Genomic DNA, 20823 nt, shown 5'->3' with positions numbered 1-20823 from the left:
AGAAACTTTTGAAGAGGGGTGGGCTGCTGATTTGAGTATATAGAAAATAGTGTGTTACCTAATGTCCAACAGGGCTCCAGCCAATTGTCTGTCTTATGCTTTCATGGCCACTTACAGTGCATCTGGAAAGTATTCACAGCGCTTCACTTTTTCCACATTTTGTTATGTTACAGCCTTATTCCAAAATGGATTCAATTCATTATTTTCTTCAAAATTCTACAAACAATACCCCATAATGACGATGTGAAAGAAGTTTGTTTGAAATCTTTACAAATTTATAAAAAAAAAAAAAAAAAATCACATGTACACAAGTATTCACAGCCTTTGCTCAATACTTTGTTGAAGCACCTTTGGCACCAATAACAGCCTCAATTTTTTCTGAGTATGATGCTACAAGCTTGGCACATCTATTTTTGGGCGGTTTCTGTCACTGCAGGACCTCTCAGGCTGGATGGAGAACGTCAGCCATTTTCAGATCTCTCCAGAGATGTTCAATCAGGTTCAAGTCTGGGCTCTGGCTAACCACTCAAGGACATTCCCAGAGTTGTCCCGTAGCCACTCCTTTGTTATCTTGGCTGTTGTCCTGTTGGAAGATGAGCCTTCGCCCCGTCTGAGGTCTAGAGCCCTCTGGAGTAGGTTTTCAAAGATGTCTCTGTACATTGCTGCATTCATCTTTCCCTTGATTCTGACTAGTCTCCCAGTTTCTCCTGCTGAAAAAGATACCCACAGCATGATGCTGCCACCATCATGCTTCACTGTAGGGATGTTATTGGCCAGGTGATGAGCGGTGCCTGGTTTCCTCCAGACATGGCGCTTGCTATTCAGGCCAAATAGTTCAATCTGTTTCATCAAACCAGAGAATTTTGTTTCTCACGGTCAGAGTCCTGCTGGTGCCTATTGGCAAACTGCAGGCGGGCTGTCATGTGCCTTTTATTGAGAAGTGGCTTCTGTCTGGCCACTCTACCATACAGGCCTGATTGGTGGAGTGCTGTAGAGATGGTTCTTATTCTGGAAAGTTCTCCTCTCTCCACAGAGCAAGGCTTGAGCACTGTAAGAATGACCATCGGGTTCTTGGTCACCTCCCCTGACTAAGGCCATTCTTCCTTGACTGCTCAGTTTGGCCTACTCTAGGAAGAGTCCGGGTGGTTCCAAACCTCTTCCATTTACGGATGACGGAGGCCTCTGTGCTCATTAAAAAGGTAATATTCCCCCTTAAGGGACTTTAGGGGCCCTGGTGATTGTAAATACAGTTACCACAGGTACTATATAGTAATAGTAAAAAGTAGAAGAATGAAAAAAAAATTATGAAAAAATATATGATTTTATTATACAAAAGTAAAATTTTTTAGCAAAATACATAAGAACATGTTGCATGGTTGTGTGGATGCACGTCAATTGACATAGCAATGCTGTATACTACTGAAGGGTTCTGGATCACCATGATGGAAGGACAGAGTGAACGTTTGAGGTGTCTCTACACCGTTCGTTCAGGGCATACTGGAATCCAACTAATCTCTTGACTCCAACCCGCATATGATACAATCTCCCCATGGCATATCCACCTCTTTCAGGGCATTTTCCTGTACCAGGTCTTGCTGGCCTGCGTTGCTTAGACCTGTTGGTGTGGTGAGTTGGGTCTTGAGCCAACCCTGGATGATTTTTTTGCTGGTTTTAAACTGTTGTGGCTGTTATACAGTGGTGTGAGGAGAGGAGAGCCGATTGCCGATTGTATTTGATCATGCGTAAGGATAAGGTGGTATTGCGGCCTCATCCTGAATTCCTATCGAAGGTGGTGACAGGTTTTCATTTGAATCAGGAAATTATTTTGCCTTATTTCTTCCCAGAGCCTCGATCTAGGGAAAAGAAGGCACTACATTCTCTTGATGTAGTAAGAGCGGTCAAAGTCTATTTAACCACTTCAATACTGGATTTAAATTTTCTGCTAAACAAATAAAAAAAAAATTTTTGGGAAAAAAAAAAGTTTTTTTGGTTTCAGTTACAAATCTTGGTAAATAAGTGCATTTTCTCCTTCACTGATGGGCACTGACAGGGCAGCAGTGACAGGCACTGATGGGCACCGATGATGTGGCACCAATAAAGTAGCACTGCTAGGAGGCACTGATAGGCAACACAGGCACTGATAGGTGGCACAAATAGGCAAAGCTATGTGGCACGGATTGGCATGGATAGATGGCACGGATGGGTATGGATAGGCGGCATGGCTGGGCACTGATATGTGGCACGTATTGGCATGGATAGGCGGCATGGATGGGCATGGATAGGCGGCATTGGCTGGGCACTTATAGGCGGCACGGCTGGGCACTGATAGGCGCCACAGCTGGGCACTGATAGGCGGCACGGCTGGGCACTGATAGGTGGCATTGTAGTGTAAAGTATTGTATGGCCAAACAATAATGCATGCCAATCAGTGATGCCCATTGTGGGCACTGATTGGCATCCATTGTGGGCGCTGACTGGCATCCTTGGTGGTCTAGGGTGGCATACCTGGTGCTGGGCTTCCTTGGTGGTCTGGTGGCATCCCTGGTGGTCCAGTGTGGGCATCCTCGGGGGGGGGGGGCTGTGCTGATAATTGATCAGGACAGACCCCCCCCCCCCCGTCAGAGGAGCAGTCAGCTCTCCTCTACTCGCATCTTATAGACGCGATTGAGGAAAAGCCGATCAATGGCTCTTCCTATTTACACTGTGATCAGCTGTGATTGGACATGGCTGTTCACGTGGTAAAGAGTCTCCGTCAGAGACTCTTTACCGAGATCGTAGTTGCGGTGTGTCGGACTGACACACCGCAACAACGATCGCCGCGATGGGCACCCCTGGGGGTGTGCAGCGGCTTAATATCCTGATCATGTCATATGACGTCTGGTCAGGATATTGAAACCACTTTGCCGCCGTCATTCTGCTATATGGCGGGCAGTAAGTGGTTAAAGGAGACCGCTCAGGTTCGCAAAACAGATTTTTGTTTGTACTGCCAGAAGGTCCTAAAAGAGGACAAGCAGCATCAAAAGCTACTATTTCCAAATGGATTTGTCAAGTGATTGTTCAAGCTTATGGTCTAAAGAAGAAAATTCCTCCTTTTCATGTTAAAGCGCACTCCACCAGGGCTGTTGGTGCCTCTTGGGCGGTGCATCCACCAGGCCTCTATGGCTCAGATCTGCAAGGCCGCAACTTGATTTTCAGTCCATACATTTACCAGATTCTATGAAATCGATGTTAAAGGTTATGAGGATGTTGCCTTTGGACGTAGTGTACTGCAGGCTGCAGTATAAGTCCTCTAGCTTCTCCCTTCAGTTGCCATTGCTATGGGACGTCCCACATAGTAACTACTATGGCTCTGTGTCCCCTGATTTTTGAAAAGGAAACAGGATTTTTAAAACGGCTTACCTGTAAAATCCTTTTCTTTTATGTGCATCAGGGGACACAGTGGTCCCTCCCTTCTTTGATGTACACGTGTTTCGCTTGGCTACAAAACTGAGGTACTCCCAGTAGTGGGAGGGGTTATATAGGGAGTGCACTTCTTGTCTTAGGGCGTGCCAGTGTTCATCCCTTAAAGGTGGCCTATAACCCACATAGTAACTACTATGGCCCTGTGTCCCCTGATGTACTTCAAAGAAAATTATTTTACAGGTAAGCTGTTTTTTTTAGTTTGTATTTGAGGTGTGAGAACTAGGTCTTCTAGTTTTTTAATTTCCTCCACTCACAGCCCTATAGTTGGCTAGGTGTTGCACTATTGATTTTTTTGTAGTTCTGTGGCAGGATTGTGGTCGCAATTTAGCAGAAGGAAAGCAGGATTGTCCTAAATCATGTGATCAGTGAATTTCTGTGTAACTGTCCTGACTGTTGTCCAAAAGTGTTGCAGCAGCAGACAAGGCCAAAAGATATGGAGGATTGTCCCCTGATCTGTCTGGCAGTGGGGTCCTTACCTTCCTTTGGGATGAGGGAGATGTGGGCTGTTAGGGTATCTCTAGGGAAATGTGCTAATTCACTAAGAGCATTGAACAGTTTAATAATATTTACCCTAATATTGGAAGGGTAAACTTATCGGGACCCGGGGCTTTGCCCGGTTTCATCCTTCCCACTGTGTATTTCAGTTCCTCTAAAGTGATGGGGTTGTCCATCTCCGCCCCCATCTCCTCAGTGAGTTGGGGGACCCGGCATGAAGCAATGTAGTCTTCTATTGTAGTTTAGTTAGGAGATCGCCTAGGGAGATTGTGTAAAGTTGAATAGAAATCTTTGAATTTCTGCGTGATGTAAGACACTTTTTTGCCCCAAGGGCATAATGATTTTGGCTATGTACATGTTTAATCTGTGGTGCTTAACCACATTAGGCAATAGTTTCCCACATTTATTTCCAGATTCGTAGGTAAGCTTTCGGCAGAATTATAATGCCGCTTTAGCTTTGTAGTGTAGTAAGTCCACTGTTTGCCTTCTGAGAGATAACAGTTCTGTTTCCAATGAGGTTACCAGTGTGCTTTTATGTTTTGTTTCTACTTTGCGTATCTTCTGGAGAAGTTGTAGAAATTGTAATTCTCGCTCTCTTTTGATGCGTGCCCCATGTTTAATTAGCACCCCACGGGTGGCAGTCAGCATTTGTCAGGGCTGGCTTTAGCCCTTCCTTCTCTGGGCTGGCCGCTCAGCTGTCAGCTAATTGCCAGCTCTCTTCTCTCTTCTCTCTCCACAGTTACCAGCTGTTCCTGATGATGCTCGTCTGACCTGCCTACTTGAAGCCTTCCAGCTCACTTCACCTCTGCCTTCGCCTTGGTCACGTCACTAGAAACCATCTCCTGTGGTTTGTTTAAAGACTGGCTTGCTGACATCCCTATCCCTTTTGGCTCCTTATCCTGCTTGCTGTTGCTTTACTTGGATCCCTGACTTCTGGCCTGGCTGACTACCCGATCTGGTTACTGGACTCTGGCTATGCTTGACTACACTTTTTCTATTTACCTTTTTATTTTTATTAATAAACAAGTGTGATTTAATTGTACTTCTGTCTCAGTCTGATTCATGGTTTCTGACAGTAGGCAAAGGCCATGAATTCAGAAGTTACAGTCAATCCACTTGTTGATAATATTTTTTCCAGATTGGATGAGCAAGATCACCGCATGGATCAGTTTGCCATAGCGTTACAAACGCTCCTGAATCGCACGGCGCACCTGGAATCCCCCACGGTGGCTGCTCCGGTACAACCTGAGTCGCAGGCCGTCCCTGCTGCTGTCTCTGTGCAGGCACCCGCCTTGAGTATTACCACCATAAGAGGTATGTCTGGTTCTGCTCCACTTCCCCAGCGATTTGGGGGTGATCCAGTTCAATGCAGAGGGTTTCTCAATCAGGTTGAGATATAATTCGAGAAGCTGCCCCAGGCGTTTCCCACGGACAGAAGCAAAGTAGGTTTTGTGATATCTTTGCTTTCTGAGAGAGCCTTGGCCTGGGCTAACCCTCTATGGGAGACGCAAAAACCTGTTGTCTTGAGTTACCCTCAGTTTGTGGCCTCCTTTAAAAGGGTATTTGATATTCCCACACTCTCCGCTTCTGCTGCCAAGTGCCTCATGTCCATCAGAGTATGAGAACTGTTGCCGACTACGCCATTGAATTCCATACTCTGGCAGCAGAGGTTGCTTGGCACAATGAGGCCCTCGTGGCTGCTTTTTCTCATGGTCTCTCGGATTCCATCAAGGATGAGATAGCAGCCTGAGATATACCCACTGAGCTGGAGAGCTTGATCTCGTTTGCCATCCTCATTGACTCCAGACTCAGAGAAAGACTTTCTCTTAAGGAGCGCTTGTGGAAGTCTGTTTGCCTCCGAGCTTTGTAGTTCCACCCATGCCTCCCTCACCTCCCATGCCTCCTGGTACCGAGTTGGTCAGTGAAGATGAACCCATGCACCTGTGCTTCACGCGTCTCTCTGCGGATGAGAGAGCCTTTAGGAGAAGGGAGAGATTGTGCCTTTATTGTGGCCAGGCAGGTCACTTTTTGAAGTCTTGTCCTACCCGTCCAGGGAATGCCCGAAACCTTGAGGTCCTGTCACGGACAGACCTTAGGTGGCGTTGTTTCATCCCCAGTTATCCAGAAGGATAAGCCCCTGGTTTTGGTCACCCTTTCTTGGGCTGAGTCGTCCATCGAGATACAGGCTCTAATCGACTCTGGCTCTGCAGGCCTGTTCATTGATGCTGCATTTGTTTCGTGACACTCCACTTGCCATTGAGGCTCTTGACGGGAGACCTTTACAGCCTGCCCATGTGACTCATGAGACGGTTCCATTGTCCATGGCCGTAGGGGCTCTTCACCATGAGATAATCCAATTCCAAGTTATTTCCTCACCCAGGTTTCCGCTGGTTATTGGTTATCCTTGGTTACAGAGGCACAACCCCTCTTTTGATTGGCTCTGTGCTAAGGTTCTCTCCTGGTCACCACAATGCAGTGAGACATGCTTCCTGAAGGTATCCAAGGTCCTGTGCACCTCTTCACTCCCCTCCCTGCCGGAGGAGTACTGTGATTGTAAAGATGTCTTTGATAAAGGTCAAGCCGATAGTTTGCCTCCACACCGGTCTTATGATTGCGCAATTGACCTTTGACCTGGTGCCATACCTCCTCGTGGCCGGGTTTACCCTTTGTCGGTCTTGGAGGATAAGGCCATGGAGGAGTATGTTGCTGACGCACTTGCTCGAGGTTTCATCCGCAAATCCTCATCTCCTGCTGGTGCTGGTTTCTTCTTTGTGAAAAAGAAGAGCGACGAACTGAGACCTTGTATAGATTATAGGGGTCTCAATCGTGTCACGATTAAGAATGCCTACCCGATTCCATTGATTACAGAGTTATTTGACCGCCTCAAGGGAGCAACGTTTTTCACGAAGCTTAACTTAAGAGGGGCATACAATCTCGTGCGCATTAAGGAGGGCGACGAGTGGAAAACTGCTTTTAATATCATTATGAATACCTGGTAATGCCTTTTGGCCTTTGTAATGCCTTTGTAATGCCCCGGCAGTTTTCCAGGAATTTATTAACGATATCCTCCGAGATTTGTTGCAGTTGTGTGTGGTGGTTTATCTCGATGGTATCCTCATATTTTCCAAGTCCCTGGAGAGCCACCACACAGATGTCTGTCGTGTGCTTCAGAAACTAAGAGAGAACAATCTCTATTGTAACTGGAGAAGTGCGAGTTCCATTGTGAAGAGGCTACATTCCTGGGCTATGTCATTTCCACTGCTGGTTTTTCAATGGACCCAGAGAAACTTTCGGCAGTCCTACAGCGGCCTCGACCTGTGTGTTTATGTTCTCTGCAGTGTTTCCTGGGCTTTGCCAACTACTATCGGAAGTTTATTCGTAACTTCTCGTCTCTGGTCAAGCCCCTGACTGATATGACCAGAAAGGACGGTAACCCACAGATTTGGTCTCCGAAGTCCATTAAGGCCTTTGAGACTCTCAAGGCTGCCTTTGTTTCTGCTCCTGTGTTGGCACATCCTGCTCCTACGTTGCCTACGTAAGTTGATGCTTCTGAGACTGGAGTTGGCACCCTTCTGTCTCAACGTCCTAACTCTGAGAGCACTATGCATCCATGTGGCTACTTTTCCAAGAAATTGTCACCTGCTGAATGCAATTATAAGATAGCTGTTGGCGATCATTTTAGCCCTGAAAGAATGGAGACATCTGCTTGAAGGTACCACTGTGTCTGTTCTTATTCTTACTGACCATAAGAATCTTACATTCTTGTCTGAGGCTAAGCGACTCTCTCCCAGAAGGGCGCGATGGGCTCTTTTCTTGTCGAGCTTTAATTACATTGTCTCATTCTTATCTGGTACTAAGAATGTAAGGGCTGATGCCTTGTCACAACAATTTTCCTCCACTTCCAAGTCGGAGTCGGTTCCGGTTCCTATGATTCCTCCTGATCGTATCTTGGCTATGGTTCGCACCAGTCTTACTTCTCCTTTGGGTGACAAAATTCTTTCTTGCTGCTCAGGTCCTTGCTCCTCCTGATAAACCTTGTGACCGCTGCTTTGTCCGAGAGTCTCCGTACTGCTGTGCTCCAGACTTACCATCCCAAGGCAGCTGGCCATCCTGGGAAGAATCAACTCATTTGGGCCATTTCCCAACAATTCTGGTGGCCTAGTCTATGGGCTGATGTTACTGCCTTCGTAGCTGCCTGTCCCGTGTGTGCTCAGAGTAAGACTCCACGACACCAGGCCAGTGGGCCTCCTACAACCCATACCCAATGGAGAGAGGCCCTGGACTCACCTGTCTATGGATTTCATTGTGGAGTTGCCCAACTCCCAAGGCAACACTGTTATCCTTAATGTGGTTGACCGGTTCTCAAAGATGTGTCATTGTATTCCACTTAAGTAGTTGCCCACCTCTAAGGAACTGGCTTCCATTTTTGCTCGGGAGATCTTTGCGCTTACATGGGCTACCCAAGGTTATTGTCTCAGACAGGGGCAGTCAGTTTGTCTCACAGTTTTGGCGAGCCTTTTGCGCACAGTTGGGAATCCAGCTTGCGTTCTCTTCTGCGTATCACCCGCAGAACGATCCAATTGATCCTTGGAGCAATTCCTACATTGCTATATTTCTGACCATCATAACAACTGGTCTGGCCTATTACCTTGGGCAGAGTTTGCCTTGAATTCTGCCTCCTGATTGTCTCCGTTTATGGCGAATTATGGTTTCCAACCTTCCATGTTGCCTGACTCGTTTGTTCCTGCGTTAGAGGAGCATCTCCGTGGTCTTTGTTCCACTTGGGTACAAGTCCAGGAGGCTTTGCGTCATGCTAATGATAGGTACAGACTCCATGCTGACTGCAGACGCCTGCGCCTTCCTACCAGTTTAGGGACAGGGTCTGGCTGTTATCTCGCAACCTCCGGATTCGTGTTGCCTCATTGAAGTTTGCACCTTGGTTTATTGGGCCTTTCCGTATCCTTCGCAGGATTAACCCAGTGGCTTACGCGTTAGATCTTCCTCCTAGTATGCACATCTTGAATGAGTTTCATGTCTCCTTTTTGAAACCGTTGGTCTTTAACCGATTTACCACCTCTGTGCCACGTCCTCACCCTATTCAGGTTGAGAACCATGAGGAGTATGAGGCACAATCTATTGTTGACTCCCATAGGTTCGTGGGCACATACAGTACCCGGTGCATTGGAAGGGGTACGGTCCGGAGAAACGCTCCTGGGTTTCATCCTCTGACGTATATGCCCCTGTCCTCCTCCGCGAGTTCCATAGACGGTTTCCCCTCAAGCCCGGTGGCCCTCCGAGGGAGAGGGGTCATTTAGGAGGGGGTACTGTCAGGGCTGGCTTAGCCCTTCCTTCTCTGGGCTGGCCGCTCAGCTGTCGGCTAATTGCCAGCTCTCTTCTCTCTGCACAGTTACCAGCTTTTCCTGATGATGCTCGTCTGACCTGCCTACTTAATTCTTCCAGGTCACTTAACCTCTGCCTTTGCCTTGGTCACATCACTAGAAACAATCTCCTGTGCTTTGTTTAAAGACTGGCTTGCTGACATCCCTTCTGGCTCCGTATCCTGCTTGCAGTTGCTCTACTTGGTTCCCTGACTTCTGGCCTGGTTGACTACCCGATCTGGTTACTGGACTCTGGCTGTGCTTGACTACGCTTTTTCTATTTACCTTTTTATTTTTATTAATAAACAAGTGTGATTTAATTGTACTTCTGTCTGTCTGATTCATGGTTTCTGACAGCATTGTCATTTGCTTAGAAGTAATATTTTAACTCATTAGAGACATCAGCCAGAACTGCCGGTGTCTGTAGTAGGCTTTCGTTCAGTCTCCAGAACATGGATCTGGGTATTGAGGTTGGTGAAAGAGTGTAGCGCATGGTGATAGGTGCATGATCTGACCAAGTGATACTGCTTATCACAGGGTCATGTACTGCCTCCAGTACAGTGTCCAGTACAGCAGAACTAAGAAATAATCAATTCTCGAATATACTCTGTGAGGGGGTGAAAAGAAGGTGTAATCCCTCTCTCCAGAATGGTGTAGTCTCCAAACATCTGTCAGTTGGGTGTTGAGTGGTTCCTGGGTAATACATTTATGGACTCTCGTTCGGACTGATGAAAGACCAGATGAGGTGTCCACAGAGAGGGTCAGGGGTATATTAAGATCCCCCCTATGATCAGCTGACCCTCTTTTAAGTTCATAAGTAAGTTCAGTGTACAGTGTAGAAAGGCGTCCTGACGGTCATTCGGTGCATAGACGGTGGCCAGAGTCACCTGTGTGTCTCCTATCTCCTAATAAACACATATTGGCCTTCAGTGTCCACTAGGGTCTCTTTGCATGTCCAGGATACCATGCTCGAGAGGAATATGGTCACTCCTTTGGATTTAGCTGCTATATTGGTGGCATGGTAAGACAAGGGCAAGTATAAATTTCTAAGGCATTGAAGATTTCCCGTTCTGAAGTGTGTTTCCTGTATGAACGCCAAATCAGTGTTCAATGGCATATGGCGTTTCTACGGTATGTTTAGACCCTTTGCATTTAGTGAGTATATAGTGATGGAATCCATCCTGTCCCAGTGAGGGAAGGAGGGGGGGGGGGGGAGACTATAGTAGAGAGAGAAGCTAGAAATAGAAAATCAGGATCAGATCAGGAAGGGTGAGAATAGACATTCTATACTGTCTGTTCTATTAAAAAAGCAAGCAAAAAAGCTTTTGCAATGGACCACTCTCTGGTTGTAGACAGAGAATGTGCCTTGGCCTAATGGGGGAAGAGGTTAGATACGACCGGGGGGAGTCTGCCCAGCCTCGTCTAGCCCCACCAGCTTGAAACATAGATTCAATATTTACTCTGTAACAGAAGAGTACTAAACAGAAAGAGTGCAACTCCATTGTCTTATAAAGAATGTGCAAACAATTAACTTCAAACTGCTCTGTGAGCGTCCATTTAAGAGGTGGCGCAGACCTCGTCCCCAGCAGCATCTTACTACCCCTTGTGTGCCGATATTTCTTTTGGATGCCCCTGTATAGTAGTAATAAATACCCCCCAAAAATTCTGCCTGATATAATGAATGCCCGCAGGTCTCCATTATGGGTAATGTATCCCCTGGTGATGGGAGTCCCCCTTCAAAATCGTGTGTGTCTGACCCATTTCTGCCACCAGGATCGTGCTGAACCCTTTGATCCTATATGGGGATAGGCTGTAGAGTGGTGATCCATGCACCATAACTGGGTGGGCTCCCCCCATCCCCTGCACCTCCAGCGAGGCGCTGAGTGGGGGATGGTGGGATTCCCCAACTCTCACTAACACATCTTAAGGATGTATCTTACTTGCCCTCCACATGTTCGTTTCCAACTATCTTATTTCAACTGACAGCCTTCTACCCATCTGGACCACCAAGGGGGAAGCCCGCGGACGCTTGCACATCATGGTCTGTGTGTACAAAATTACGCTTGTTTCCTCTCTTTGCTGAAATGGAAGGGGGGGAATTAAAACCTTGAAACCTTTGTTGTGTATAACTAATAGTGCTCACCGCTCTATTCCCCCCAGGTTTCCAGACCCCATCTACATATACTATCAAAATAGTTCTGCTCTCAGTAGCCTACAGGAGAGAAAATACAGTGGTTAATCATGTCTCTCATTTTGAAGAAAAAAAAGGGGGGGATTTTGTAGGGGGGAGGGGTCTCAAACTAACAGTTGCAATAGAGAGCAGCGGATATTAGTTAGGCGTATATATAATAAAAGGGGTATTCCTGCGTCAATCTATAGAATACTAGCTAGCGTACTGCTGCATGCACTGGGGGAAATGTCTGAACCCACAGGAGAATAAACCGTTAAAAGGATAGTGGTGCGCTGTACAAAAAAGATTTTCCAAAGGGGAAATAAATAATACCCAGTGGCAGTGGTCAAGCTGATCCTAAATACAGGGGTCAGGTGTCATAAACAGAATAGATATTTCAAAGATGATATAATATGCAAAAGAAACTTATACATAAACAAATAAATCCATTTCCAAAATGATGGTGTATATCACAAAAAATATATTACGCACTTAACTAAAATAAATACGTGAATGCGGGTAATAGTAGACCCACGTGCTGGAAGAAAAATGATAAAGTGCTACTCTCTCAACGTGCGATCAGAACTGAGAGTGGTGAATATACACGGTCACTAATAGAGCAAAGCTAAAGCTGTAAATAATAAAATTAGTTTTTCAAAAAGCTAAAAATATTAAATAAAAAGATATTCAGTGTCCAAAAATATTTCCAAACGTATAAATCTAAAGTGCACAGTGTAGCAATATTCTATATCCGATACATAAAGTGCTGGTGCTTGTAAACATCATTCGGTGTAAGGTGCTGTAAGAAGTGGGTATCCCGCGCAATCCTGCATGGTAAGTATATGGGTGTCCCCTTACCTTACTGCTGTAAGGTTACAGCATAGATACAGTATATATATCTTTAGGATCCTTGGTGGTCGTTCCCTTTAAAAATCCTACTGTGGTAACCCAGGTCCTGGCTGGCGTTCCTATCCTGCCTATTTCAAGCAGCGTATGGTCCCTTTAAAAGTAGCTTAAGGATGCTCAGGATGGAGGGCCTCACCAGAATACCATATAAAGGGATTTAAACAAAGAGAAGGGATGCCTCATAGTGTAGTATTTATAAAGCATTTATTTTCACTTAAAACAAGGTAAAGACAGGTACTCACAAAACATGTATAAATCAATGAGCGGTGTATAAACGAGCGGCGAGCACAATCAGCGTCACTTCCGGTAGCAGCAGTCCCGGAACCATGTTCGTCACAGGTCACGTGACTTCATCAGGGAATCCTGATGTACTTAGGCGTATAGCCGCAAGATATTTAGTCACTAAAATCTCTTCAGTATGAGCCCATATGTCTCTAGAGGGTGTGGGATTCATGGGTTCGTTTGGTTCCATTGTGGATGGGTCCGTGAGTGCTCATGTGGTGACCCGGACCTTAGCCCATGAGATCTGAGAGCAGCAGTCGTCTTCCCGCATGAGGGGGCAGGGCCCATCTTCTTGCTATCCTCCATATTCTGACCAAGAGGGTCGTATGGTCTGGCGGTTTCCGAGGGTCTCCGATCCAAGCATTAAATGAGATTGTGACCAACTGCCCTGGGCACCTACCCTCCCCCATATCAAGTGAAGTGTGAGGCTGCCTCAGTCAGCTGGGGTGCCAAATAGGGAGGCTGGGCAGTGTAAATGTTCTATCTCAGGGTGGCATAAAAAATACAAGGAGCAGGATAAAGGGTAAGAACAAAAACAGTTTTAACAAAAAGTGGGACGTGGGGAAGAAAGAGCAAGGGGTCGCCTCAGGAGGCATGGGGAAGTAACCTGTATTGTGTGTATGGTAGCTTACAGCACTTCAGTTAGGCTTCCCTGGACTCCTCCGTGGAGGCGACGCCAGACCTGCGTCGACCCCTCTGTGGTCTGGGCAAGTGGGCCCTCCTCTGACCTTACATGCCTGGCGGGGGGGGGGGGGGGGGGGTGAAGTGCTGGGTCACCTGAAGCCAGTTGGGTACTTCCATGGGGTCAGTCTCCATAAAGGCAGACAGTGCAGGGAGCTCTGTAGGGGTGCGCAGGGTGAAGTATTGTTAAGCTTTCCGGAATGTCACTGATGGGGAAACCCCATCTGTAAGTAATGCCAGACTGCCGTGCCACTTTCAACACTGGTTTCAAAATTGGAAAGAAGAGACAGAACATTTATCTATCTTGCCGCTGAATGCTGTTCTGTTTCAGAGAATTGATCCTTCGAAGTCTGCTGGGAAACCAACACTTTCCAGAATGTCGAAGTTTGTGGTCCCCAACAACTCTCAATAGTTCGTCCTGCTGACTTCCACGTCACTACAGGAGAGCATAATGATGTAGTGGGCAACAGGAAGAATCCTTGAGAGCTACAGGAGAGCAAGGAGATTGACTGTTGACTGTTTTCAAGCAGACTTTGAGACATAGAGTAGGTTTGAAAGACACTGGCGTCAAAAAAGCAGATGCAGCTTCTTATTTCCAGGTATTTTTTGCTAAAATGTTTTAATGGTGTGACATGATTTTTTGAAAATAGATACTATGAATAAAGACTTTTTAGTATGAAATATTTAAGCATATTTTTGTGAATCAATCCATGGAATTGAGATGGCCACCTCTGTGGATTACAAATAGTTTACAACTGGGAGTGGCGACACCGATGTGGCAGGGGAAATATTTTGCTCTGTGCACATTATACAGTATATAAGGTTTTTTTTTTTTTTTTTGGTTTTTTTTACTACTTTTTTTATTTTTTTTATTACATTTACAGTTACTTTAAGTAAATATGTAATACTTAATGTGGGGGTTTAGGTTTACCACAAATAGTTGTAGAATAATATGGGAGCTGCCCTTGCTGACTTGTTAAAGTTGCAGGCTCTAGGGCTGTCATCTCAATTCGACCCTAACTAACTAGGGAGTTGCTGACCCTGAACAAGCATATAGTCAGCCAAGTCTAAAACATGTGAACGCTCATCTTGTATGCGTGTTACAGATCTGTGGCTCAGTAGGTAGTAAAGACAGAATCAAAATGGCCATTCAGGAGTCTGGTCTGAACATCTATAGCCACAACCTTAATTCTGATCCCATCGGTCATCTTTAATGTACATCTATAAGTACAGTCCCTGGAATTTCCTAAAGAGGGGTGCAAACCCCCTTTGGAAGTTTGTCTTGCATGACAAGACTTTGAGTCGAACTGATTCACATACCTGCTGGAAACATGTATGTGAATTTGTCACAAATATACAGTGGTGTGAAAAAGTGTTTGCCCCCTTCCTCATTTCCTGTTCATTTGCATGTTTGTCACACTTAAGTGTTTCGGAACATCAAACCAATTTAAACAATAGTCAAGGACAACACAAGTAAACACAAAATGCAATTTGTAAATGAAGGTGTTTATTATTAAAGGTGAAAAAAATCCAAACCATCATGGCCCTGTGTGAAAAAGTGATTGCCCCCCTTGTTAAAACATACTATAACTGTGGTTGTCCAAACCTGAGTTCAATTTCTCTAGCCACACCCAGGCCTGATTATTGCCACACCTGTTCACAATCAAGGCATCACTTAAATAGGAGCTGCTTGACACAGTAAGGTCCACCAGAAGATCCTTAAAAGCTACACATCATGCCGAGACCCAAAGAAATTCAGGAACAATTGAGAAAGAAAGTAATTGAGATCTATCAGTCTGGAAAGGGTTATAAAGCCATTTCCAAAGCTTTGGGAATCCAGCGAACCACAGTGAGAGCCATTATCCACAAATGGCGAAGACATGGAACAGTGGTGAACCTTCCCAGGAGTGGCTGGCCGCCCAAAATTACCCCAAGAGCACAGCGACTACTCATCCAAGAGGTCACAAAAGACCCCACAACAACGTCCAAGGAACTGCAAGCCTCACTTGCCTCAGTTAAGGTCAGCGTTCATGCCTCCACCATCAGGAAAAGACTGGGCAAAAATGGCCTGCATGGCAGAGTTCCAAGGAGAAAACCACTGCTGAGCAAAAAGAACATCAAAGCTCATCTCAATTTCTCCACAACACATCTTGATGATCCCCAAGACTTTTGGGACAACATTCTGTGGACCGATGAGACAAAAGTGCAACTCTTTGGAAGGTGTGTGTCCAAGTATATCTGGCGTAGAAGGAACACTGCATTTCATAAAAAGAACATTATACCAACAGTAAAATATGGTGGTGGTAGTGTGATGGTCTGGGGCTGTTTTGCTGCTTCAGGACCTGGAAGACTTGCCGTGATAAAAGGAACTATGAATTCTGCTGTCTACCAAGAGATCCTGAAGGAGAATGTCCGACCATCTGTTCGTGTACTCAAGCTGAAACGAACTTGGGTTCTGCAGCAGGACAATGATCCTAAACACACCAGCAAGTCCACCACCGAATGGCTGAAGAATAACAAAATGAAGACTTTGGAGTGGCCTAGCCAAAGTCCTGACCTGAATCCTATTGAGATGTTGTGGTATGACCTTAAAAAGGCCGTTCATGCTTGAAAACCCTCTAATGTAACTGAATTAGGACAATTCTGCAAAGATGAGTGGGCCAAAATTCCTCCAGGACGCTGTAAAAGCCTCATTGCACGTTATCGCAAACGCTTGGTTGCAGTTGTTGCTGCTAAGGGTGGCCCAACCAGTTATTAGGTTTAGGGGGCAATCACTTTTTCACACAGGGCCATGATGGTTTGGATTTTTTTTCACCTTTAATAATAAACACCTTCATTTACAAATTGCATTTTGTGTTTACTTGTGTTGTCCTTGACTATTGTTTAAATTGGTTTGATGTTCAGAAACACTTAAGTGTGACAAACATGCAAAGGAACAGGAAATGAGGAAGGGGGCAAACACTTTTTCACACCACTGTATGCTAGACATTGCTGTATACAGCAATAGTGACATATTGGGAAAGTATCACAAATAAGAACTTTATTAACCTGTTGAATGCATCATAATTAGCTATGGAATTGTCACACATTTTTTATTCATTTGGTAAGAGTTCTGTGTACAGCTATAGTGCCAGAATTCTGTTGCAAATCGCTCCCAGTGTTTCTTCATATTGTGTTAGTTTTTTGTTGTGACACCTTATATAACGCTATGAAAAATCCAGGCAGTACTGGCTATCTCTTTCTTTCTTTGCTTCTGTCCTATCCCCTCTTTCTTCTTTTTTATCTAACATTTGTTTGTTTGCTCTTAGGTATCTCGTTGGCCAGCGCCTTGTAAATTATGAAAGGAAGTCAAGCAAATCCACCACTTCTCCTTCAGCACATCCTTTTCAAATAGTGCAGGATTAGAAATAAAAAGGAAAGGCCAAGATTCTTTTACATCCAGAGACTTCTACATTGCTTTTGTCTATTTTCATGACATTTACTAATTTCATTGTCATATAGCATACTTTTCTAAAGACAGTTCACATGTGCAGTCTGCCACTTTTTTTTCATCTTTGACAGTGATCAACACCTTCATCTTCTCACCTGTTTTGATTTGGTTATTGTGACCTTTTTTTTTTGTCTTTGTACAAATATTAGCCAGATGAAGACATTCGGAGGGGTATCCCATTAAGCAGATCTTAATTATAAATCTGAAACAACAATGTCTATTAATTTATTAAATATAGTTGTCATTTTATTGTGCAGTTTACTGTCTTCTCACTGCAGTGTTTCTTATGTGAAAGATTCTTAACTACCCAGTCTTGCTCTTAAAGTGTATATAAACCCAAAAACAAAAATTGTATTGCAGCTTACAGGTCCTCAGATGAGATGTTAGTTTACTCTTTTTAGCCCCCCCCCCCCCCTTTTCTCTAATCTGGTAATTCTTCGACAAAACAGAGTGAGGGGAATTTACTAAGACTGGACCAGACATAATCTGTAGCAGTGGTGCATGGCAACTAATCAGCTCTAAATTTCATTTTCAAAGCTTCATTGAACAAGATGAAGCTAGAAGCTTCTTGTTGCTATTGACAGTTGCCCCAGATTCTATCTGCTCTAATTTTTGTAAATTCCCCCCACTGGAGCGAGCCATGATTTCCACCTGGAAACGTGGACAAAACACGTATACCTTTGTTCATTTCCATTAGATTGGGTTGATTTGATCAGTAGTTTCGAAAATAAAAACAACCGTGTTTTTTGCTGTCTATTCTACTAAAGAAACTGACAAGGACAGTGCCAGGGAAATTTACTTAAACTGGAGCAGACATAATCTGAAACAGCTGTGCATGGCAATAAATCAGCCTCTAGCTTTATTCTGACTCCCTTAGTGACTTATCCATTTCTGTGGCTTATATGTCTGGCCTGAATGTAGCAGAGACCATCACTGCAGACAATCCACATTAGATTGGTGAACTTACAAAACACTTGGTATCCATGAATATCTTTATTGCATGCAGAAGGGTTGAGGCAAACCATATAATGAGGTAGATGCTGATATTGCAATGTTTCAAGTAGACAAATACATCATACTAAAGGGAGACATTAAATAAAATAACATATAATTAATCAATTACCACAGGGTGGCAACACAACCATAAACAACTAGTCAAACAGCATCTGTATATACACAGATGCAATTGCATTGCTCAAATAACTGCCAAAGGCAGCACAATCCTTGTCTGGTATGGCACTGTATTATGTTAGCATGGAGACAGTTCTATAAATGCAAATATACAGCACTGTAATTGGAAGTAGCTGTCTTGAAAATCTGAAAGACAAAAGGGAAAACATGCATATAATGCAGAAACTGTTGGGTGTACAGAAGTGTCTACTTTACTGATTTCCAGAGACATCAGCAAGGTATGAGGTATACATAGTTACATTGGTTCAAGCTAGACCAATGCATCTATGATAAAAAATATACCATTACCTGGCATTTATCTTTAAGGCAGTGTTCTATTTTGCAACATGTAGTATCGGCTCAATGTCCTGGCCGGGGAAGAAGAGTTCAGTCTGCAAAAGGCAAGAGCAAAACAAATTTAGTACCTCTACCTTGCATATCTTGCCATCATCACTAGGAATGCTCTTAATGATGAGTCTCATGGGCTAGTCAATTCTCTCAGTTTGCTGATGTTTGAGGTCTTCAACATTTAAAATGGGATTGAGACAATGCCATTTTCTGCATCCTTGCAAAAGGTTAAGCTATTCCTTCTTCCATTGATTTCAGAAGCAGTCATCTACATGCTTCCACTGACTTTGGTACAGATTCCCTGCTGTAAAATTTTCCAGGTGAAAAAGGAACAGTCCCAAGCTTCTGGGTAAGAAGAGTCACTAGAGCAAGGATAGCTGTGACTCTGGAACACAAGGGATCTTGAATTGATTATAGCAGTTGTTTTTGCAAGGACGGTACAAGATGTAGTTCAAGTTTTGTGAGTAAGCCTTGTGGAATTCAAGTTCATTACCATAGAGTCCAGTAATCTACGTGTGATGCCTATTATTCTCTTCCACGTATCAACCATGTGGAAAAAAATGCGGATAGTTATGTACAGGTCTTGTCATCCAAATAATTCTGGATTAGTTTATAGTTGAGCTGCAGTTCTCAGCAGACACTAGTAAAATTATAAAAACAATAATAAACTGCGCTTAGGCATAGACACCAAGAATAAAGTGGGATACATACACAGAACAGCATAAAGAGAAAGGCTCAAGAGCTGCGCATAGGCACCATTAAATAACCAAATTAATATTATATAAAAGAATAAATCACACACAAATTTATTTAAATGTGATAAATGACTCTAAATCCTCGAAATATTCACATTTATCGAAACTAGATTTGCTTAAAAGTGACTTTAAGGCAACAGTCCATCCAAAGCTTGCACAAATAACTCCTTAATATAACTTCTTATCAGGTGATTTCACACAAAAAACAGCAAGCAAGTGCCCATCACGAGATGTGAATGCACTTACCAGACAGTAAAACAAATGGGGCTTTAATTGTGAACCATCCGTGTCATTACTCGTGCACCAAAATGTATGGATCGACCTTCCACCGGTATCTACAGCGTCACTTATATCTCACAGGATCCACAATCCCAAACGGATAGCACTATTAGTAACTCAAAGAGAGGAGGAGGCCCTCATAGTGTAAAACCGATTGGACATTTTAGTAAAACAAATAAATAATTGCACTTACAAAACTTGCATCAGAAACCGCATATAAAGAACAGTCAAAAAGACGGCCGGCATTCGTTCGGGAACCCGTCCTCCCCTTGTACGGCGTGGTGGCGTCACTGCATGCCTTCCCACTAGTAAAATTAGTTCTGCATTCAGTTCTTAACTTAAGCTAAGGCTAAGTTCACCTTTTTTTCTTTTTTTTTTTTTTTTTTTTTTTTACCTTTTCTATGTACCAATATGCAATGAATGTACCTCTGTTGCAGAAATGGAAAAACTGTCTCTATGTTCTGGAGCAGGCTGTCGGGGCTCGGCTCATCTCTTCTTTCTCAAAGCTGGCAGGTCAGCTGTTGGCTAATTGCCAGCTCCTATCTCTCCACAATGACTCACCTGTTGAGAATATCCTGAACGTCAGTCCTGCCTACTTAAGCCATCCAGTTCAGATGATCTCTGCCTTTGCCTTGGTCACATCTCTGGAGGCACGCTCCTATGTTCCTGTTAAAGACTTGCTTGGCTGATATTCCTTCTGGCTCCAGATCCTGCCTGCTGTTCTACTACGCTCACCTCTGGCTCCCTGACATTTTGGCTTATCTGTTTATTCATTCTGGTTCCTGAACTCTGGCTGTTTTGACTATGTTTACTCTGTTTACCTTTTTTAATTATTATTATTATTATTAAACAAGTGTGCTTTAACTGTACTTCTCTCTGTCTGATTCATGGTTTCTGACAGTAGGCGAAGGCCATGAATTCAGAAGATGCAGTGAATCCACTTTTTCTGATTGGATGAGCAGGATCACCACATGGATCAGTTTGCCATGGTGTTACAAATGCTCCTGAGTCGCATGGCTCACCTGAAATCTCCCACTGTGGCTGCTCCAGTACAACATGTGTTTCAGGCCGTCCCTGCTGCTGCTCCAGTCTCTGTGTAGGCACCCACCTCGAGTATTACCTCTAGCGATTTAGGGGCAATCCAGTCCAATGCAGAGGGTTTCTCAACCAGGTTGAGATATACTTTGAGATGCTGCCCCAGGCTTTCCTACGGACAGAAGCAAAGTAGGTTTCATGATATCTTTGCTTTCTGAGAGAGCCTTGGCCTGGGCAAACCTTCTATGGGAGACGCAAAAACCTGTTGTCCTGAGTTACCCTGAGTTTGTATTTAATAGGGTATTTGACGTTCCCGCACGCTCTGCTTCTGCAGCCAAGTGCCTCATGTCCATCAAACAGAGTGCAGGAACT

General features: G+C 44.4%; 1 protein-coding gene across 6 annotated transcripts in view; it reads left to right on the top strand.

Moving 5' to 3' along the window:
- The window catches only part of MARCHF6 (membrane associated ring-CH-type finger 6), a 1566402-nt gene extending 1549289 nt beyond the window's left edge, over positions 1–17113 (top strand). For all 6 annotated transcript variants that reach the window (XM_077491957.1, XM_077491954.1, XM_077491953.1 and 3 more), the window contains one exon: positions 16683–17113. In XM_077491957.1, the coding sequence (XP_077348083.1) occupies positions 16683–16779 (97 nt within the window). In that variant the 3' untranslated portion in view covers positions 16780–17113. The remainder of the gene's footprint in view (positions 1–16682) is intronic.
- The last annotated feature ends 3710 nt before the right edge of the window (positions 17114–20823 follow it).

The sequence above is a fragment of the Lithobates pipiens genome, unplaced genomic scaffold, assembly GCF_037356315.1.
Source record: "Lithobates pipiens isolate NorthernLeopardFrog02 unplaced genomic scaffold, aLitPip1_a1.2 Scaffold_19, whole genome shotgun sequence".
Taxonomy (NCBI): Eukaryota; Metazoa; Chordata; class Amphibia; order Anura; family Ranidae; genus Lithobates; species Lithobates pipiens.
This window is presented reverse-complemented; position numbering and strand designations above follow the sequence as displayed.